Source organism: Urocitellus parryii, chromosome 2 (assembly GCF_045843805.1).
Source record: "Urocitellus parryii isolate mUroPar1 chromosome 2, mUroPar1.hap1, whole genome shotgun sequence".
Lineage (NCBI taxonomy): Eukaryota > Metazoa > Chordata > Mammalia > Rodentia > Sciuridae > Urocitellus > Urocitellus parryii.
This window is the reverse complement of record NC_135532.1, coordinates 69,126,546-69,146,580: the sequence shown is the minus strand read 5'-3', so window position 1 is coordinate 69,146,580 and position 20,035 is coordinate 69,126,546. Positions and strand designations below refer to the sequence as shown.

The following is a 20,035-nucleotide window of genomic DNA, read 5'->3' as shown; positions in this document are numbered from 1 at the left end:
TATTTCAGTATCTTAGAGCCACTTGATTATTTATAGGAAATTGACTGAACTGTAAACTAAATGAAATAATTGCCATTTCTTTCTTAAATTAAGAATTAGGACACATTTGTTGACTTCAGGATGTTGTAGTAGATTAATTTTGTAGCCCTCTTGCTCCTTCTTTGACTTAGGGATATATCTTTTTATAATAAGTAAAAATAAATTAAAAATTATAATTTTCACATTCATGATTTAAAATATTTTACAATTAAAAATTATTCTTAGTACTGTATTCTTCTTAGACATTTTGAAGACTTTTTTGAGTACTTCTATATAAAATGATTTTGATTTCTAGTTTATAAGGTGTCCACTTTTGTATTGTGAAATGCCTTTGTATTAATTGTTTAAAATTATAAAACTTCACTATGCAGAAATATTAGTATTCATTCAATGATGTTTCCCACCACAGTGAATATAAATTGACTCCTTAAGAGCATATATCTCATTTCTAAATTTTACTGTGTATTTGCTAAATGAAAGCAAATATTTAACTATGTGTTTTGCCAGTGTTAGGCAGAACTGATAGAAATTTAAACTTATCAAATCTAAATATGAAGTTATTTTTAAATTGAATCTTCATAAAATCTTTCTTAGAATTTTCTCTCTTTGTTGTATGAACAGGACATTGTACATAAGAAACTAATGTTATAGCTGTGGCTTTTATTGTAGAACAAGTTCTTCTGGATCAAAATTCTCAAACTCCTCCTCCAAGCCCTTTCTCAATGCAAGGTTTTAATAAAGGGGCAAGTTGCAGTGCCCAGGGATTTGATTATGGACTTGGAAATAATAAAGGTAGGTGTCTGAAAGTGAGTCTTTTATTTAATCTAATTTCAAAGTGCTTTTTGTTGTTACTTTTTACCCATTTATTTTATCCTGTGCACCCATATATTTTTCTTAAATAGAATTTACTCTTAGGAGACTAACACTCAAAAATTTTTTACAAAGGTGTTTGTTTCATAATATTATTTTTATGAATTTCAGATCAAGTTTAAGGGAGTTCTTATTTATTTGTTTTAAAGGCATATATTTTGAGTTTATGAACCAAAATAAATATGTGTCGCCACATCTAGTAAAATAACTGTTTTTTCATGCACCTATATTGGAGAATAATGATAACGAGCAACAGAAAACTTTCTTAAATGATAAATTTAAAGTCAGAATGTTACCCTTAAGTAATAATCACGAGCCTTATTAGATATATGTGGTTTTGAATGTCTGATATGTTTGTCTTATTAAGTTAAAAACGTATGAAATGTAATGATTGAGTTTGGCGTGCTTAATAAGAAAGGTATAAAATGAAAACAAAAACCCTAAACCATTGCGTGTAAAATATATATAACTGTTTTGGATGCATTACTTGAAGAGACCAGCATCATAGTTTAAACAATAATTTTGGAACAATTTATAATTGAAATTTATCCAAAATTACTTTTGAATTTGGTAAAGTCAGACAGTCCCTAGTTTTTTTCCTAAGGCCTTCAAAATCTACCATATTGTCAGCAGGTAACTTACAGTTGGGAGATGGGTAAGAGAAGATAGCCCATGTAGAAATAATTTTAATTTAAAAGTTTATTTAAAGTAATTTGCAGGACTTGATTTTAAGAAATAAATATGGTGTGATCATACATGATTCTCAAAGCAATTGAAAAAATGAAATAAGAAATGCAGAATTATATCAAGGTGTAAGAGATAAGTAATGTAAAATAAAACAACTTTCTGTTGGGTATCAATTATTTTCTACAAAGTATTTTTAGGAAGAAAACTTAGCCACAAGATTTCTATTTTGGGGGGGTTGGGGGCCAGGTATCAGGAATTGAACTCAAGGGCACTTGACCACTGAGCCTAATCCCCAGCCCTATTTTGTGTGTTATTTAGAGACAGGATCTCACTGAGTTGCTTATTAGTGCCTCACTTTTGCAGAGGTTGGCTTTGAACTCATGATCCTCCTTCCTCAGCCACCTAGCTATAATTTTTATTTTTGACTCTTGTTTCAGTCTGTCCAGTAGGCTTGGTTACTGTCTGCTTGCTCACTTTCAGAGTTCTGCTTTCTGTTAACTTAAGGCAGATCTTCATAGTAGGGTAAATGGTTGGTGGTGTTTTCATGTGCATTTCTACTATTATCAACTCTTAAATTAAAGTCTTAGTTTTTACTTATTGTACTATACTTCTATAATTGTTTTAAAGCCGAATTTAATTCATATTTATGTTTTCAGCCTTTAAAATGTCTCGGTCAATCCATAAATATATAACATGTCAAAATACATTCTTCTGTCATGTATAACAAATAAGAATTTTTTAAAAGTTTACTCTTTGAAAAAACAAAAAATAAAATGTCTCAGTAATTATACTATGGCTATCATAATAAATCAGTCTTCAAATTATAATTTACTTGTCAGTTTTCAAAATATGATTAAAACGTCATAACAATTTTTAAGAGACAGATGTTGCCGAGAACATTTGTTAAACTAGAAATTAAAGTACTTTTTTTAAAAAAATGTGATTTTGTGAATGTTGTTCAAAAATGGCATGCATTTAGTAGGCTTTTTAAAAATTCAAAAGGAATAAAGAAGCATTAAGAACACTTAAATTCAATTAAATATTTTTTTAACAGAACCTCTCATTTTCTTTAGCTATCTATACTGAGATCAAGGAATTGTTTGCAAAGGTGTTTATGTTAGTATTGTACAAAATTCTTTATAATACTTTGCAATCCTTCCTGTAATCAGTAACATTTATTTATTAAAAAAATAAAAATGTATAGCTTATGTACACGGTTCTTTCCATAAATCTGTTACTTCTTGCTGCTTCATTTGAAATTTTCATTTATAAAACATTTATATTTGGAAAGATGGTTTTGCAATTCACATCAACTAGCCTGAATATGGGGCTTTTCCTCTCCTCTTCATCATCTAAACTATTTAATACACTTCCTCTCACAAATAAGGTTATTATTATTGTTTTCTTTGAAAATATTTTCTATTAATATCCTTTATATTTAATTATAAGGAAAAAGTCAGAATTCATATTTGATGCGCTATTCAAATTAGGTAGTTCATATTCATGTTTGTCTTATAGAATTTTCAGATTTTTATATTATCTATTCAAGCAAAAGAGGTCTTGCTGAAAAAAAATAAAATTTTAAGTAACAACTTAAAATATTGATTTATAGATTTAAAACTATGTTATATTGCTGAGTTAATAATATATTTTATCCCTTCAGTCCTACATCTTTAAAAAAAAAGTCTTATCATACTGTGCTTATTTTTGGCATGAAATATACTACAGATGAGGCAGAGTGGTGTTAGTCATTATTGGGCACCATGGAAAAGACATGATTTACAGTACTTAGATCTTTTATGTACGCTTAATGTCAAAGCAACTTCTTATAGATTCATAGATTCTTTATTTTCCCATAAATCATGGAAAATATTACATATGAATTTAAGTGGATTTCTTTTTTTGTAGGTGGGTTGCTATTTAGGATTTGTGGAATGCTTCTGTTTAAAAAAATAAATAAATAAATAGCATGCAAAATTTGATCCTCAATTTGAGGATAATTATCACCAAACTTCCATACTTTTTTTCAATTGGCACAGTTTTATTTAGTGTTGAATTTATCTACATGTCATAAAGCACCATTTACTTTGCCATTTTGGATGTTAATGGATAACAAGTTGTAGTTTTGACTGTTTTGCCCCCTGCAGGTGACCAACTGAGTGCCATATTGAATTCCATTCAGTCACGGCCCAATCTCCCAGCTCCTTCCATCTTTGATCAAGCTGCAAAACCTCCCTCTTCCCTAGTCCACAGTCCATTTGTGTTCGGACAGCCCCTTTCCTTCCAGCAGCCTCAGCTTCAGAGTAAGTCTGTCAGTCTTACTTGCCTCATCAAGCATTTCTGAAGCTTAGTTCTAAGTTTTATTAGTTAAATTAATTATCAACTCACCTGACTTATTTTATATAATTAGGTTGTTATCCCCTCATATTTTTGAAGTATTTAAGCTGTTCTAAGATGTTCTGCAGCTAAAACATTGGTTTTTAGTCACACTTTTAATGAAGTGTAGTTATTAACAAATGACTATTATACTTTATATTCTAATCTGGTATAAGTAAATATGTACTATAAAACATGTTAAGAGAAACATTTTTTATTTCAAGTTTTCTTTTTTAACATGCATGACTGTGGAAAGCATCAGTGATAGGGATAACTTTCATTGCTTTCTTTACATTGAATTTTTATTACTTGAGATATGCCCCAAAAGAATAAGCTTATTTCATTATCCTGATTAGTGGAAAAATATACTTGTTTGGGCCTGTTTGTTTCTTTTAAGTAAATTTGATTGATATCTATGAAATATGTAATAATGTTGGTTCCCAGATTTTCTCAAATTGTCATTTCTTTTGTTGTTATTTCTGTCACATTATACACCGATTATTTTATTTCAGTTCTACCATCTAGGATTGCTCTACCCCTTTATCCATGACAGTAACTCACATTGGTTTGGAAAATAGACCCAAACAAATTAAACTTAACTGAAGATTCTTTCTCTTAAGTACCTCCTGAGCCTTCCACATACCCATCTCAAAAGTCTTTGTAGTATCACAATAATACATTCTTTTAGGCATTCGGTTCTCATGTTGGCTATGTAATAACATTAACTGAACAAGATAGCTTATGAAAGTCTCAGTTTATACATCCATTGTTTGGATCCAAATGCATGACCTTTTTGTTTTGATAAAATACATTCACACTTAGATCTAAGTTATTTTTCTATAAAAAGACTGTAGTAACTGTTAATTAGAGTTAGTTAAGAAAATGTTGGCTAATTTTGTTTGTAAATCTGTGTATTACCTAGTTAGCAATAATGCTGTTTGTTGTTATATTATTTACCCAAGGTAGAGAGTTTATAAGATTGTAAACTTTGTTGAGTTTACCTTGTACATAGGCATGATTAATTCATGTAGTTAATTTGAACATATAAGTGCTACCAATTTCTAGCTTATTACTGTGTCTATGCATGTATAACATTTACTTGAATGTCTCTTAAAAGAAAATATCAAGGAAACAAACTAGTGTCGCCTTGTGAAATAGTATTTTTTTTCTGTGATAAGCATTATTTCAGAATGAAAGAAAAATGTGAAAAAAAATGTGTTGTAGGAAGTTTTAAAGGTAAGGACAGGTGGGGATGGGGGGTGTTAAAAAAAAGGAAAAACATTACAGTCAGTCAGGCTTAAAATTCATATTAGGAAATTCAGATTCATTCATTTTCACATTCAGTTTTAAAAGAGATTGCCCTATTAATGATGTCACATCAGCAGCAGACAAAAGAACTAAGGCATTAGGACCCCTTAGTTCCACCTAAAGGATCATTGCAGGTATTGACAAAAACATTCAGTTCCAGCTCAAATTGCTATTTTTATTTTACTAAATTTAATTGATAAAATATTTTAGAACACAATGTAAATACTGAAATAAAATTAGATTTCTCTAGACAACAATTTTCTGAGTGACAATGTGTCAATATAATTTTATGCATATAATGTTATGAGTGTTATTAATACCACCAGGTCCTTTATCACCATCTCAGGACAAATTTGAAATCATGTCCTGGATAAATCTTAATTACTAGTGTTTTGAATCATCACTATTCTGTACTCAAACAGTGGGAGATAATTAGATTTTTTTCACAACCTCTTATTCTCAACAAAGTATCACTGAAGTTTAACTTCCAAATTACAGATAACAAAAGTCTTAACTATTTAGCATAACTAAAAAAGAATAGAATATGAACAATTGTTTTAATATTTCAAAAATATTATAGAATTGTTTTTTACATCATATTAGGAAATGTTCCTGGAGCTGGGTGCTTACTGTTAAGATTCCCTGAATGAAACATTCTTTTCAGATTTCATTGTTATGCATCTTGCCAGCATTTCACCCTGACTATAGAGGAAGTTCTGTGCATTCTGAACTTCCCCATACTAATTAGTAAAATGAGGGTCATTTTGCTTTTATATTTTGTGATGCTAAAATGAAACATTATATGTAGATGACTGTATTTACTAAATTTTGCTTATAGTACTAGTCACCACTATGTACCTTAAACACTGTATTTAAACATTTTAACACAACCTCATTTGAGATCATATTTCTTCTCTCCATTTTATAGTGAAGACAAAGGATTAGCGAAGATAAATGATTTTCCCTAGAAAATACATAGTAAAATGGTAATGCCAGAAATTGAGGCCAATTCAATTAACCAGAAAGGCCGTGTTTTAAATATTCATTTATGCCTAGGTAAATAGTATAAAATCTGTTCTTTAATATACATAACTTGAATTTGTTTAGTTCTAACATCTTAGAATATTGGCTTTGTTCCAATTAATTATTTTTCTTCTTTTGATAGTTTAAAAGGAAAAAAGATTTCATTAGTGTTGTAGCTCAAATTTCCAGTTAACTAGAAAAATTCTACAGAGAAGCTCATATTAACTTAAGTATTTCTATAAGTTTTATTTTTAGTTACTCTCTGGCTTTTTATCCCTAAAGTGTTTTTTTTTTAAGCTAGTCTTTGGAATCTATTATTTTATCATTATTACATTATCATTTACTACATGCCTTTTAGGAGGCTAAATAGTTTGCTTTCATTTTTCTGGTAGAAAAAAAATTGGTTAAACACAGCTTAAGACAATTACAATTCTTCCAGAGATTTTAAACAAATAAATACAACATATGCTAAAATATATATTTCTTTCAAATCCAGATATTATAAGTTATCTTCCAACAAGATTTTTTTCTATTATACTTACATGTTATATTCTTAAATGGTACTCCCCCCAAAAAAAGTTAAATGAGGGGGAAATGTCCATTTGGTTACCTGCATGGATATTTATTTACATTTGAGAATTATTAACATTCTAAAGCATTACTGGTTCACTAATCTTGTAGAAATATATCATGGAAAGATTTTCAGCTCAAGTTTCTCCTCCAGCTACTCAATAGCTTTAAAATTACCTGACCCATTTGAGCCCCTTTTAGCTCACCTATAAAATAATGTATCCAATAAACATTACCTGCTGATACTACACTTACTACCTCTCATGCTCCAAGGAAGAAATAGGAAATGTCACAGTCAAAGAGATGGCAGGCTATTCTCAGTTGTGGAATGAGGCGCAGGTAGGAATTTATTTTTATTTAATTGATTTTATTTTTTTAAATACACGACAGCAGAATGCATTACAATTCTTATTACATATATAGAGCACAGTTTTTCATATCTTTGTATATAATAGTGTGTTCACGCCAATTCATGTCTTTATACATGTACTTTTTTTGCATTACAATTCTTATTACACATATATACCACAATTTTTCATATCTCTGTTTGTTTATAAAGTAGGTTGATACCCAATTCGTGTCTTCATACATGTACTTTGGATAATGATGTCCATCACATTCCACCATCCTTGCTAATTCCCTGCCTCCTGCCTCCTCCCTTCCCCTCCCACCCCTCTTCCCTATTTATAATCCATCTGTTCCTCCCATGCTCCCTTTCCCTACCCTACTATGAATCAATCTCCTTATATCAGAGAAAACATTCGGCATTTGTTTTTTTGGAGATTGGCTAACTTCACTTAGCATTATCTTCTCTAGTGCCATCAATTTACCTGTAAATGCCATGATTTTGTTCTCTTTTATTGCTGAGTAAAATTCCATTGTATATATATGTGCCACATTTTTTTTTTATCCATTCTTCCACTGAAGGGCATCTAGGTTGGCTCCACAGTTTAGCTATTGTGAATTGTGCTGCTATAAACATTGATGTGGCTGTGTCCCTGTAGTATGCTATTTTTAAGTCCTTTGGATATAGTCTGAGGAGAGGGATACCTAGGTCAAATGGTGATTCCATTCCCAGATTTCTAAGGAATCTCCATTCTGCTTTCCATATTGGCTGCACTAATTTGCAGTCCCACCAGCAATGTATGAGTGTACCCTTTTCCCCACATTCTCGCCAACACTTATTGTTTGTCTTCATAATAGCTGCCATTCTGATTAGAGTGAAAGCAGTAGTAACAAAAACAGCATGGTATTGGCACCAAAACAGACTGATAGACCAGTGGTAGAGAATAGAGGACACAGAGACTAACCCACAAAATTTCAATTATCTTATATTAGACAAAGGTGCCAAAAACATGCACTGGAGAAAAGATAGCATTTTCAACAAATGGTACTGGGAAAACTGGAAATCCATATGCAACAAAACAAAATTAAACTCCTATCTCTCACCATGCACAAAACTTAACTCAAAATGGATCAAGGACCTAGGAATTAGACCAGAGACTCTGTGTCTAATTGAAGAAAAAGTAGGCCCTAATCTTCATCATGTGGGATTAGGCCCCAACTTCCTTAATAAGACTCCTATAGCACAAGAATTAAAGCCAAGAATCAATAAATGGGATGGAATCAAACTAAAAAGTTTCTTCTCAGCAGAAGAAACAATCTGTGAGGTGAACAGAGAGTCCACATCCTGGGAGCACATTTTTACCCCTCACTAATCTGTAGGGTATATAAAGAACTCAAAAAGCTAAGCATCGAAAAAACAAAAAGCTAAGCATCGAAAAAACAAATAACCCAATCAACAAATGGGCCAAGGATCTGAGCAGGTAGGAATTTAAAAAGGGATAAATGAGTTTTTCTAGATAGTTTTTGGTCTATTTTTACAGCATAACTTGATTAGAGATTAATTCTTAATTTAATTAGGTTATTAAAATATCAGAATGAAAGTCAGGTTTTTTCGTAGTAGTTAGATAATTTTTGTCCTGGATTATAATCTTTCCTTGTTTGTTTGCCTGCAATGAAAGTGTGTGGATGGAACTCTTGACTTAGAAAGGAGGCCTGTGTTTAATCTCTATAGTTCTGTCTAGTTTACTCTAGTTCTGCTTCTAACCAGCTTTGTGACAATATCAGCCAAGATCTTTTTCTGTTACTAAAGAAAAAATTATGATTTTCAACAAAGATTTCAGGAAATCAGGTCAACTTTATTTAAATATTCAAATTCATTTTTTTTAACACTTGAACTTACAGCATCTGTTATAATGAACAATGTATTTAGTTTTAGTTTGGGCTGTAACATCTCTAGCACCCCTACAAATTGTTATCATTTTAGTCCTGGGCCTGAATTTTTTTTCACGCAGCAGAACCATCTTCCCTATGATATGAAAGCCTTTACCCAGGTTATTTTGCTCCTCAGTCAGTAATTTCTCAACAAGTATTTATTATGTGTCACCCATATATTCCAAGCACTGTTTTGAGCACTGGCTGTTCACGGAGGCTAGTATGAGAGAGTTTGGCACAGAATTCATGGTGACTTTACCATAGTGTAGCCAAGGAGATGTTAGTAAACCATGGAATGTTGGATTTATTTTGAAGAGGAATCCTCAGGTTTGCTTACAATGAACAAGCAATGAGAAGAAAATTGTAAAGGGTAAATTTAAGTTTTTTGCTTAGGCAAGGGCTGCAGGAGAACCAGGTTTTTGGCGGGAATAACAGAGCTTAATTTTGGACATCATGCTGGTAAGCTATTCTTGCATAACATACCCCAGAACTTAACAGTTTAACCAAATAAAGCACTCTTTATTTGGCTCACAGTTCTGTAGGTTGGCAGATTAGGCTGGGTTCAGTTGTATAGTTCTTCTGGTCTTGGTGCTGAATTTCTTCATGCATCTATAGTCAACAATAGGACAGCTAGACATCTTTGTTTTGGGAAGATGACAGACCATTGCCTGAGATAAAGAGGTGATTGAGTCAAATGTCTCATGATTCAGCAGGCTACTCTGGGTTTGTTGTAGAATTCTGAGAAAATAAAAATATGCACAATCTTTTCAGGCTTAGTGTTGAAACTGATACATTACATCTGCCATTTCTGTTCATTTAAAGCAAGACACATGGCTAGCCTACCTTTGTGGGTACAGAAATAAACTCTTAGACTTCATATTTTGGTTGGAAATTCTGCAAAGGAGCATGGATACAGGGATAAGCATTACTGTAGTCATGTTAGCATATAAATGTATTTCGGATGCATTGAGTTTGAGGTTACTAATAAATCCTTTGGAGATACCAAATTGAGATTTATATATTACTCCAAGTTCAGAGGAAATGTCTGGGTAAGGCATATAAGTTGGTAGCCCACTGACTTATAACAGAATAATTTGAGAGTTGCTTGTGTATAGGTAACAATTAAAACTATATGGGTGAATGAAAGCAGCTGCAAAGGAGATAGAGGTAGAAAAGAAAAAAGGCCTAAAGACCAAACCCTGGCACATTCCAGTTTTTAGAGGGTGGAGAGAGGAGAAGTTGGCTAAATAGACTAATAAGAGGCCTTATTCAATTGTGTAGAGACAACGTCTTACACTAGAGAGCATGGGCCAGATTATGTGTTGTGCACCATACTTAGTGGTTTAGACTTTTTTTTTGTAGGTATACTGAATGAGTGCAGGGAGCAGATAGAGGAAATAGTTTTGTAGGGTATTAAAGAGAGAATTACAATCGATTTTATATTTTTAGAGTTTAACTAAAAATAGTCAGATATGGTGTCGTATGCCTGCAAAACTTTACTTGGGAAGCTGAGATAGAAGAATTTTCAGAAGTTTGAGCCTAGCTTGGCAACTTAATGAGGGCCTATCACAAAATTTTTCAGATAATTTATGAAGGGCTGTAGATACAGCTAAGTTGTAGAGGGCTTGCCTAATATACATGAGACTCTGGATTTGACCCCCAGTCTGTCTGTCCCTGCCAGCACATACACACAATATAACTGAAAATATTATGAAAAAGACAGAGGAAAGGGAGAATATTGGTGGTAGAGAGTCCAGAGAGAAGCTAAGTAGGGTTAATTGCGGAAGGAGGAACCAAGTGTAGAAATGTTGAGGCAATAAAGTACCCAGGACATACTAATCACAGTTGTGGAGTCAATCTAGAATGACATCCACTTTTCTGCTTTGTTTTTAAAGACAATATGCTTACTTAATACTAGAAATTCAGAATCAAAATCAGGTGTTGAGGAAAAATGAGTTAAGTTGGGTAACTTAGCTCCAGTGGTAGTTACATAATTAGAAATTACAAAATTTATTTGGCACTCTCATAACTAAAAATGGCACTGCTGAGAAACAATTTGAAAATATACCATTAAATATACAATTTTATCAGAAATTCATCATTAAAGCATTGTCTTGATTTGGCACCTAATTGAATTTATAAGGATTAGGTCTGCTATATCTCCCAGTTTATTATTCTCTCAAACTTCCACACTATAATTTATCTTTTTACTTAGGCTTAGCAAAACAGTTTGTCTTTTAATTCAGATTTCTCATTCTTATTAGATTGTTCTTCCTCCTCTTCTATTAAGAAATGAGTCAGAACCATCATGTGAAATAAATTTCTAGTGTTCAAGAGGCCTAAGAAGTCTTCCAGCTCCATTTTAGAGATGACAGAAATTCTCATCACTTGTTTAAAGTAGAAATCTAAAACTTGAAATGAGAATCTGCTAATTTACTCCAGTGTTGTTGTTGTTGTTTCTTTTTATCTATGACATTTCATTTAATCTTACATTGATTGTAAAAATTGGGAAAGACAAGAGGTCAGTTATTTCAAACTTCTTATTTTATACTTGCAACCCACAAAATAACCCAATATCATGAGCATGAGACTGTTCTGATTGTATTTCTTAGTGTTTGTTAGAGACTTAAAAAAAAAAGATAAGAAAGAATGGAAGAGAGGCCCTCTACTTTATCTGTAGTTTACATTTATCCCAACTTTAAGGCAGTAAGCTGGTATCTACCTTTTCTAATTTCTCCAAATACTGCTTTAAAAGATTGTTATACTAAAAGCACTTTTGTTTATGGTTTAGGTTTTAGCTGTCTTTCTATTAAGCATGGTGTCTGCCTCAGGCAGGACATGGTTATTATTAATGTTAATTATATGTGACCAAAGTGCCTGTTTCTCTGCTGTGTAATTACTGGTTTTTCCCCTTGTAACTAATAAGCAATTTGTGAAAAGGAGGACTTTCATTTCTGAGAATATCTTTAGCTCTTTAGTGTCTGAAGTTGTTGTTTAAAGAGCAACACCTGTCTCATCTTGTCTTTGCTTATTTATTTATTTATTTATTTATTTAAGTACTGGGGATTGAACCCAGAGGTGCTTAACCACTGAGTCACATCCCCAGCCCTTTTTTATTTTTTATCTTGAGACTAGTGTTACTAACTTGCTTAGAGCCTCACCAGATTGCTGAGGCTGATCTCAAAACTGTTTCAGCCTCCTGAGCTGGTGGGATTATAGGTGTGCACTACTGTACTCTGGCAATACCTGTCTTTTCTTGAAGTGTTTTGAAGTTTTTTTTTCTAAGGTATAGGATATATATACCTGTCAAATTATATTCAGAAATGTTCTATCTCAGCTTTCACAAAAGGAAATGAATGCTTTTCATTCTTTTGTAATTCTTTTAGTATATGTGTATGTAAAGAAGCTTTAATCCCATTGGGGGTGTAGCTTAGAGATAGAGCCCACACCTAGCATGTGCAAGACCCTGGGTTTGGTTCCCAGCAGTCAGTCTATGAGATGAATAAAATTTAATTCCTATTCCATGTCTTATTCTCCTCTCCCATTCAAATAATTCCACATTTCTCCTGATAAATTTACCACAAAGAAGAATACTGGATTCATTGATTGTGTACATCTAAAGCTGTCAGATAGTTGCCATAGCTAAAAGTATATAATCATTACTTCACCTTATTTTAAATTCTCTGAAACACTGATGGAAATGGGTATAATAATTATACTTAATTATACCTTTTTCTTTTTTCTTTTCTTTTTTTTTTTCAGTACTGGGGATCAAAACCAGGGTCTTACACATGCTAAAGAAGTACTCAACCATTGAGTTATACCCTACCCCAATTATACCTATTTTTTAATATGTATGTCCTTTGGTTACTTGCACCTTTTGGACAGATTGAAGGTATTATTTATATATTGTCTCTATTAGGGCCAAGAAACTAGTTTTTTATATTTTTTTAAGTAGACAGTTTTCCAGCAAATAATTTCTAAGAAATTTGAGCTGTGGGTTATACTTAACTATTTACTGCCTATTGTAGAAACTTATGCTGTCTTTAAATTTTTAATGTTTTTGAGCATCTTTTTTTAATGACTTCTATGACAACAAAATGCAAAAGGTGTCAGGTGCAAAGGAATTCTTATGCTGTTTAAATCTTATATAATAGATAATAATCTTTAGTTATCATTGAATGCTTGAGTTAGGACAGTGAAATATTTTTCTTCTTCAAGAAACAAACTGGAAAGATGGCAGATTCTGAATGGAATTCAAACTACCAGTGTCAGGACACAGTCTCTTGTCTTGTTTGCTAATATCTATGAGGTCCAGGTTTATAGGAAAATAGAGGAGAGGTGAATCTTAAGAATACCATTCTTTTTAGGTCTTTAGGGAATAGACCGAGAAGGGGAATAGCTGGGTCAAATGGTGGTTCCATTCCCAGCTTTCCAAGAAATCTCCATACTGCTTTCCAAATTGGCTGCACCAATTTGCAGTCCCACCAACAATGTAGAAGTGTACCCTTTTCCCCACATCCTCGCCAGCACTTGTTGTTGTTTGACTTCATAATGGCTGCCAATCTTACTGGAGTGAGATGGTATCTTAGGTATCTTATGGTATCTTGCATTTCTCTGACTGCTAGAGATGGTGAGCATTTTTCCATGTACTTGTTGATTGATTGTATGTCCTCCTCTGAGAAGTTCAGGTCCTTGGCCCATTTGTTGATTGGGTTATTTGTTATCTTATTGTCTAATTTTTTGAGTTCTTTATATACTGTGGATATTAGGGCTCTATCTGAAGTGTGAGGAGTAAAGACCTAAAAAGAGCATGCTACAGGGACACTGCTACATCGATGTTCATAGCAGCACAATTCACAATAGCAAGACTGTGGAAGCAACCTAGATGCCCTTCAATAGACGAATGGATAAAAAAAAAAAAATGTGGCATTTATACACAATGGAGTATTACTCTGCATTAAAAAATGACAAAATCATAGAATTTGGAGGGAAATGGATGGCATTAGAGCAGATTATGCTAAGTGAAGCTAGCCAAGCCCTAAAAAACAAATGCCAAATGTCTTCTTTGATATAAGGAGAGTAACTAAGAATAGACTAGGGAAGAAGAGCACGAGAAGAAGACTAACATTAAACAAGGATGAGAGGTAGGAGGGAAAGGGAGAGAGAAGGGAAATTGCATGGAAATGGAAGGAGACCCACAGGGTTATACAAAATTACATACAAGAGGAAGTGAGGGGAAAGGGAAAAATAATACAAGGGGGAGGAATGAATTACAGTAGAGGGGGTAGAGAGAGAAGAGGGGAGGGGAGGGGGGATAGTAGAGGATAGGAAAGGCAGCAGATTACAACAGACTTGAGTATGTCAATATGTAAATCAATGGAAGTGTAACTGATGTGATTCTACAATCTGTATATGGGGTAAAAATGGAAGTTCATAACCCACTTGAATCAAAGTGTGAACTATGATATATCAAGAACTATGTAATGTTTTGAACAACCAACAATAAAAAAATAAATAAATAATAAAAAAAGAATACCATTCTTATTTGAACCACCCATAAAAAGAAATGTGAGAAATTATAAGGGTACTTGTAAGATAAGATAACAGAGGCTTAAGGACAAACTAATGGAAAATGGTATTGAAGTCTTTTCAATATGTTACAAAGCCTGGAGAAACTGGATTCGTAGGTATAATTCAGTGAGTGAAAAGAAACATTTTTTTTGAAGTGAAAAATCTAAAAACAGATTGATGTTAAAAGACTAAAGAAATCAAATTAACTAGAAATAGCACGTGTTTTACACATTTAATTTTTATAAAATCTGGTTTTTGTTTAATCATAATTTCATAGTTACACTAGTTAACTTTTTAAAAAATTATATTTTTTAATTTAAAAAAGGGAAGCAATTCTATAAGAGAGACATAATATTGATGCACAAAAGAAGTTCATCAGTTTTTAAAAAGCCATTTGATGGGGACTAAATGATCATACTTAATAAGAACCTTCCATTCATAGATGAAGTAACCCATTATTTAATCCATCTTTATAAAATTAATTCTTTGGAGAATCATATAGTTAACTAAATAGAATAATACTAAAAATTTTTTAAATCAGAATTTTTCTCTAGTGCCCATTTGAAGTCAGTGTTGATTAATAAAAAATTTCCTCTTATATATAACATGAGCTCTTCATGCATCATTAATGCTCTGCTTTCTTTGTTTTGGATCCCAAATATCAAGTCCTAAATTGCACTTTAAAAGTTATTATACATTGCTAAGGGTACTAAAACAGTGTATTTTTTTTTTTATTCTCATTTTAACTTATTAAGTTTCAGGTCAACACATTTGGACATGTTAACATGTTATTGATCAAAATTCATTAATTTTACCTTTGTTTTTAGTTTCAATTTTATATAAACTATTAGGAATATAAACTATTAGAAATAACAGTTTATAGTTACAGACCATTTAAAAATGCTTTGTTTTTGCTTGTGTTCTCTGCTAAATTTTTTTTTCCATTGAATCTGTGCTGCTTCTTTGCCAATGTTTTCCACTGTAGAATCTCCATCCCGCAACCTTGCTTCTCGTGAGCGCATTTACAAAAATTTTGGTGTAGCTGGGCCTGCCTCTGCTCTCTCATCTCTGTCTCACAAACTGAAGGGTGGGTATACGTGCATCCATGGATGGGCCATTCTTATTGAATGAAGGAAGTATCAATAAAGAAGTTTCAGTTCATTTCATTTTCATCCCATTTCATTTTTTAAAAATTAAGGTTTATCATTTTATTTAAAATTTTATGTGTTTGAGATAATTTATGATGTTTCTGTTCAATATTATAGTATAGATTATACTAATTGCTGTGCATGTTTGTTATCTGTGGTTAAATAATATTCTTGTTTACTTTTAAAACTTTGTGAGATCTTAAAAGATGCAGTAGGTATACAGAAAGAAATCTCTAACTTGAGGAATTTTAAGTCATTATCAAAAAACAATGGCATAAAACACATGATTATACAAATATAGGGACTTTATGTGACACTTTAAACATATTTTACTGTCATGTAATGTAAAACTTATTTTTACCATTTAATTTTTTTAGGAGAAACATTTTGATAAGTTAAACACTTTTTATTTTAACTTAGTTATCAGGGTGGTTGCACGCATTCCCCCCCACTGCACACACGAATACTCATAAGTCTACCTGTCCTGTCTGACATGAATGAATCTTCCTTAATAGTTTCTTAGTGACTTAGTTTTAATATTTTCAATTTCAAAATGTTTAAACTATTGACAATTAACAAAATTTCAGAACATTTTAAAAATATGCCTTTGGTACTTTAAATTACTTACAGATGCCAGCCCTGCAACTTGGAAGGCTAAAGCAGGAGAAACACAAATTCAAAGTCAACTTGGGCAACTTAAGACTCTATCTCAAAATAATAAATATTCCTGAGGCGTAGTTTAGTGGTAGAGAGCACCCTAGGACACAGAAATAATTAATTGATTAATTAATTTATTAATTAAAATACTATAGATGTTTACTCAAGTATTTTTCTTAATGATTAAAGTTTTAAAATACCATATTTTAAGATAATTTAAATAAACAGTTTTGCATCAATAGCAAATACATTGTAGAAGTTGTTCAAATAATTGCTAATTTCCTTTTTTCTTTAAAATGGCTAAAACAGTTTTATATTTCTCCTTTGCATAGTAAATAGGGTTATATAACCTGATCTGTATAGTATTATCTCTAGTAGCTTATATGATTATGGAATCTGATATGTACTTCATATTATGTTGCAGTATATTATATTATAGGATATAATAGTATGGTATCATATAACCTGATTATGATTTGGGCATGAAAAAAATCATGTAGGTCACTTAGTGAGTGAATAGTTAACATTTAAAATGTTTACTTGAATTTAATTTGAATGCACTAAATTTCTATTCTATTATGCATTACTATTCAGAATTCCTTTGAGGTTAAAAAAAAATTTCCTATTATCACATAAACTCGCCTATTATAAATGTAGTCATTAAGCAATAAATGTGAAATGTTATATATGGTCTGAAGATTTAGTTATCTTCTTATATTTATTGATATTTTGGGGCAGCCACAACATGACAATTCTTAGTAACATTTCTAAACTTTTGAAAGCCAAAACTTTTGAAAGCCACATGAAGAATATAAACAAAAATTAGTTAGCATTTGGGCTTACTCACTTAACATATCATTTTCTTTTTTAAAAAATATATGAAGTATATTTTGAAGAAGTGTTTTTAGAAGGATTTAGCTATGATTTGAAAAATACATCTCAGGAAGAAATACTTTTGCCATTTTTCATACACTGGAACTTCAACAGATGTTTAGCTATCATCATTTACAGATCTTGAGAATATTTATCCCATTACTAGAGGAATATAAATAAGGTATACTTATTGCTTACATATAACAAGTGGTGATCCTAAATATTTGGCAGTTTCTGTTGTTTAGCCAATTAAAGAACCCATTTCCATTATGATATAATAACCACCACTGTGAATGCACCCACCCTTAGAATTAAATGCAACATAGGTATTATTCACTGTTCCATGTAACAACTATATAGTCAGCTATAACATGAGATAGGTAGTAGATAATCTTAGTCAGGAACTCTTCTCATTAAGTTTGAAATCCTAAAGTGTCCTTTTTAATAAATAAAGAAACTCTCAGTTTTCAGATTGAAATTTTGGAGAATGGAGTACCAAATATAAAATATTTACTGCCTATTTGTATAAATTCATCATTATATGTGATGCAGCTTCTGCAATAAATGTGGTGATAAAGAACAGTTTCTAGCTCTTAGAATAATAAAAAAATAATACTCCAAATATCACATACTCAAAATTGTGGTCAAAACTATGCTGACTTTTAACTCTTATCAAATATAATTTATTTGCCTATAAAATTTGCTCTTGACTGTTACTTGGTCAATAAAATAAAATAGGCAACAGCGTCTTAAACTACTTTTGAATAGTTTGAGAGTATCATATATCAAAGTCACATCTGTTTGTATTCTTCCAAGACAGGATCAATATTTGGAAATCCTTTTTTTGTGTGTGATTTTTTTTCCACCAATTCCCACTCAAATTTAATTATTTCTTATAACTATGTTTAGGTCTGCGTATGTGACACAGTGGTAGAGCATTTGCCTAACATGCATGAGGCACTAGGTTCAATGCTGTGCACCACAGAAAAAGAAGAAAGTACATATATGATAAAGGAAATTTATGATAGAATAATAAAGCATTGCAAGAAACCAAAGAACAGTATGTTCAGAATAGTAACTTTTATTTATTCAAAGAACCAGAATAATTATGCTAGACATTGACATGTAGGAATGGAAATAAATATTCAGTTCATCAGTGTGCTCTGCACCCTATTATTCACATCCTATTATTTTTTTCTGTAGAATTATCCACTTGCAAGCCATCTAATACTTAACATAGCAATGACTGCTATCACCTCTGCCCTGTGGTCTTGGGAGCTGTTATTATAAAATGTAGATTCTTAGGGAATCTGAACAATAGTAGAAGAAAAAAATTAGGAAAATAGTAATTTATTGCTAATTCAACAAATATTTTTTGAGCATCTACTGTATTCCAGGACCCATTTTTGACATGACATCACTGAAGAATAACACAAAAATACTTGCTCTTGGGGACCTTATTTGAAGAGGACAGATTCTACCGCACTACTATCCTGACATAGATTACAAGAGTGTGATTATAACTCCCTACACCCATACACAAAGCAAATGAAAAAATTTTTGTATGTTATACAAATTTGTTCACATCCTTTTCTATAAAAGCAAAAGAAATCTGTGGTTATAACCAGCAAATTAATCTCAATTTCCTAAGAACCCTCTTTCAAAAAATATAAGTACTTCTAACAAGATTTGCAGTTTTTCAGTTTTTCATACCACTTGAATCACCGCAGTCTGGTTGTTTTCCTCCTAGCAACTAATTAATAGTACATGAACTAAGACTAGGAGTTTTTATTTTAAGGGGAAAGGGAATGCTGAAGGCTGTAGCACTTACTGGGGACAAAGATAGCCTGGCTCTTAATGCCTCAAAAGAAAGCATAATATCAGCAGAAAGGAGAGACACTGAGTGAGGACAGGATGCCACAAACAGATGGCTTCCATGTAGAATTATCTAGTGTTTTGCTTTAGAAAAGGAAGGAGGGAGGTTGTTTTGTTTTGTTTTGTTTTGTTTTGTTTTGTTTTTCCCCTTGCTCTTGTCATTTTCCAGACTCCCTTGTGTCAAGGGCCTTCAGTTCAGACTTGTACTTCTCATCCTCAGGATACTGCCATTCCTCCTATTTCCAAAAGCCATGGACTCTTGAGTTTTAATCAGCTAAGCTTATTGAATGTTTGGAATAGAGCCTGTTTAAAAATAAAAGACTGCCTGACTTGCATACAACTAAATAATAGCTTTAGGACATTCCTATGTTAACTATACATTATGCTAATGCAATCATTAAAATAGGGTGTCTCCTAAGCTGTTCTTTATTAATCTTAATTGTATTCATTGTGCAATGGATAGCAATAAATGCAGAAATTCAGCCTCCTAACTCAGCTTAAGGATGTGATGTTTTAGTCTACAGGAAACTTAGCTTGATTAATTCATTTTGAAAACACATGTATTTTCATAATTTCTTATTTGAAAAAAATTAGATCTTTGGTCTTTCTTGTCCCTCACTGAACTTAAAATATATTTAGTTGTACTAGGACTGAGGTTCTGATTGTCACTAATAATTCACAGTGGGTCCTTAGATAATATCTATTCAGTCTATTTTGCATCTGTGAAAGTTTTTAGTGGTAATGGTTGTATAATGATA

The 20,035-nt window shown here is 31.9% G+C and overlaps 1 protein-coding gene across 4 annotated transcripts in view; it reads left to right on the top strand.

The window, feature by feature from the left end:
* Positions 1 to 20,035, top strand: part of Mycbp2 (MYC binding protein 2) — a 280,426-nt gene that overhangs the window by 211,110 nt on the left and 49,281 nt on the right. For 2 of the 4 annotated variants that reach the window (XM_026407493.2, XM_077795218.1), the window contains exons 56-57: positions 709 to 831; positions 3,744 to 3,899. In XM_026407493.2, the coding sequence (XP_026263278.2) occupies positions 709 to 831; positions 3,744 to 3,899 (279 nt within the window). Of the gene's footprint in view, positions 1 to 708; positions 832 to 3,743; positions 3,900 to 15,709; positions 15,812 to 20,035 lie in introns of all 4 variants that reach the window. The other 2 variants (XM_077795217.1, XM_026407494.2) reach the window with 2 other exon arrangements.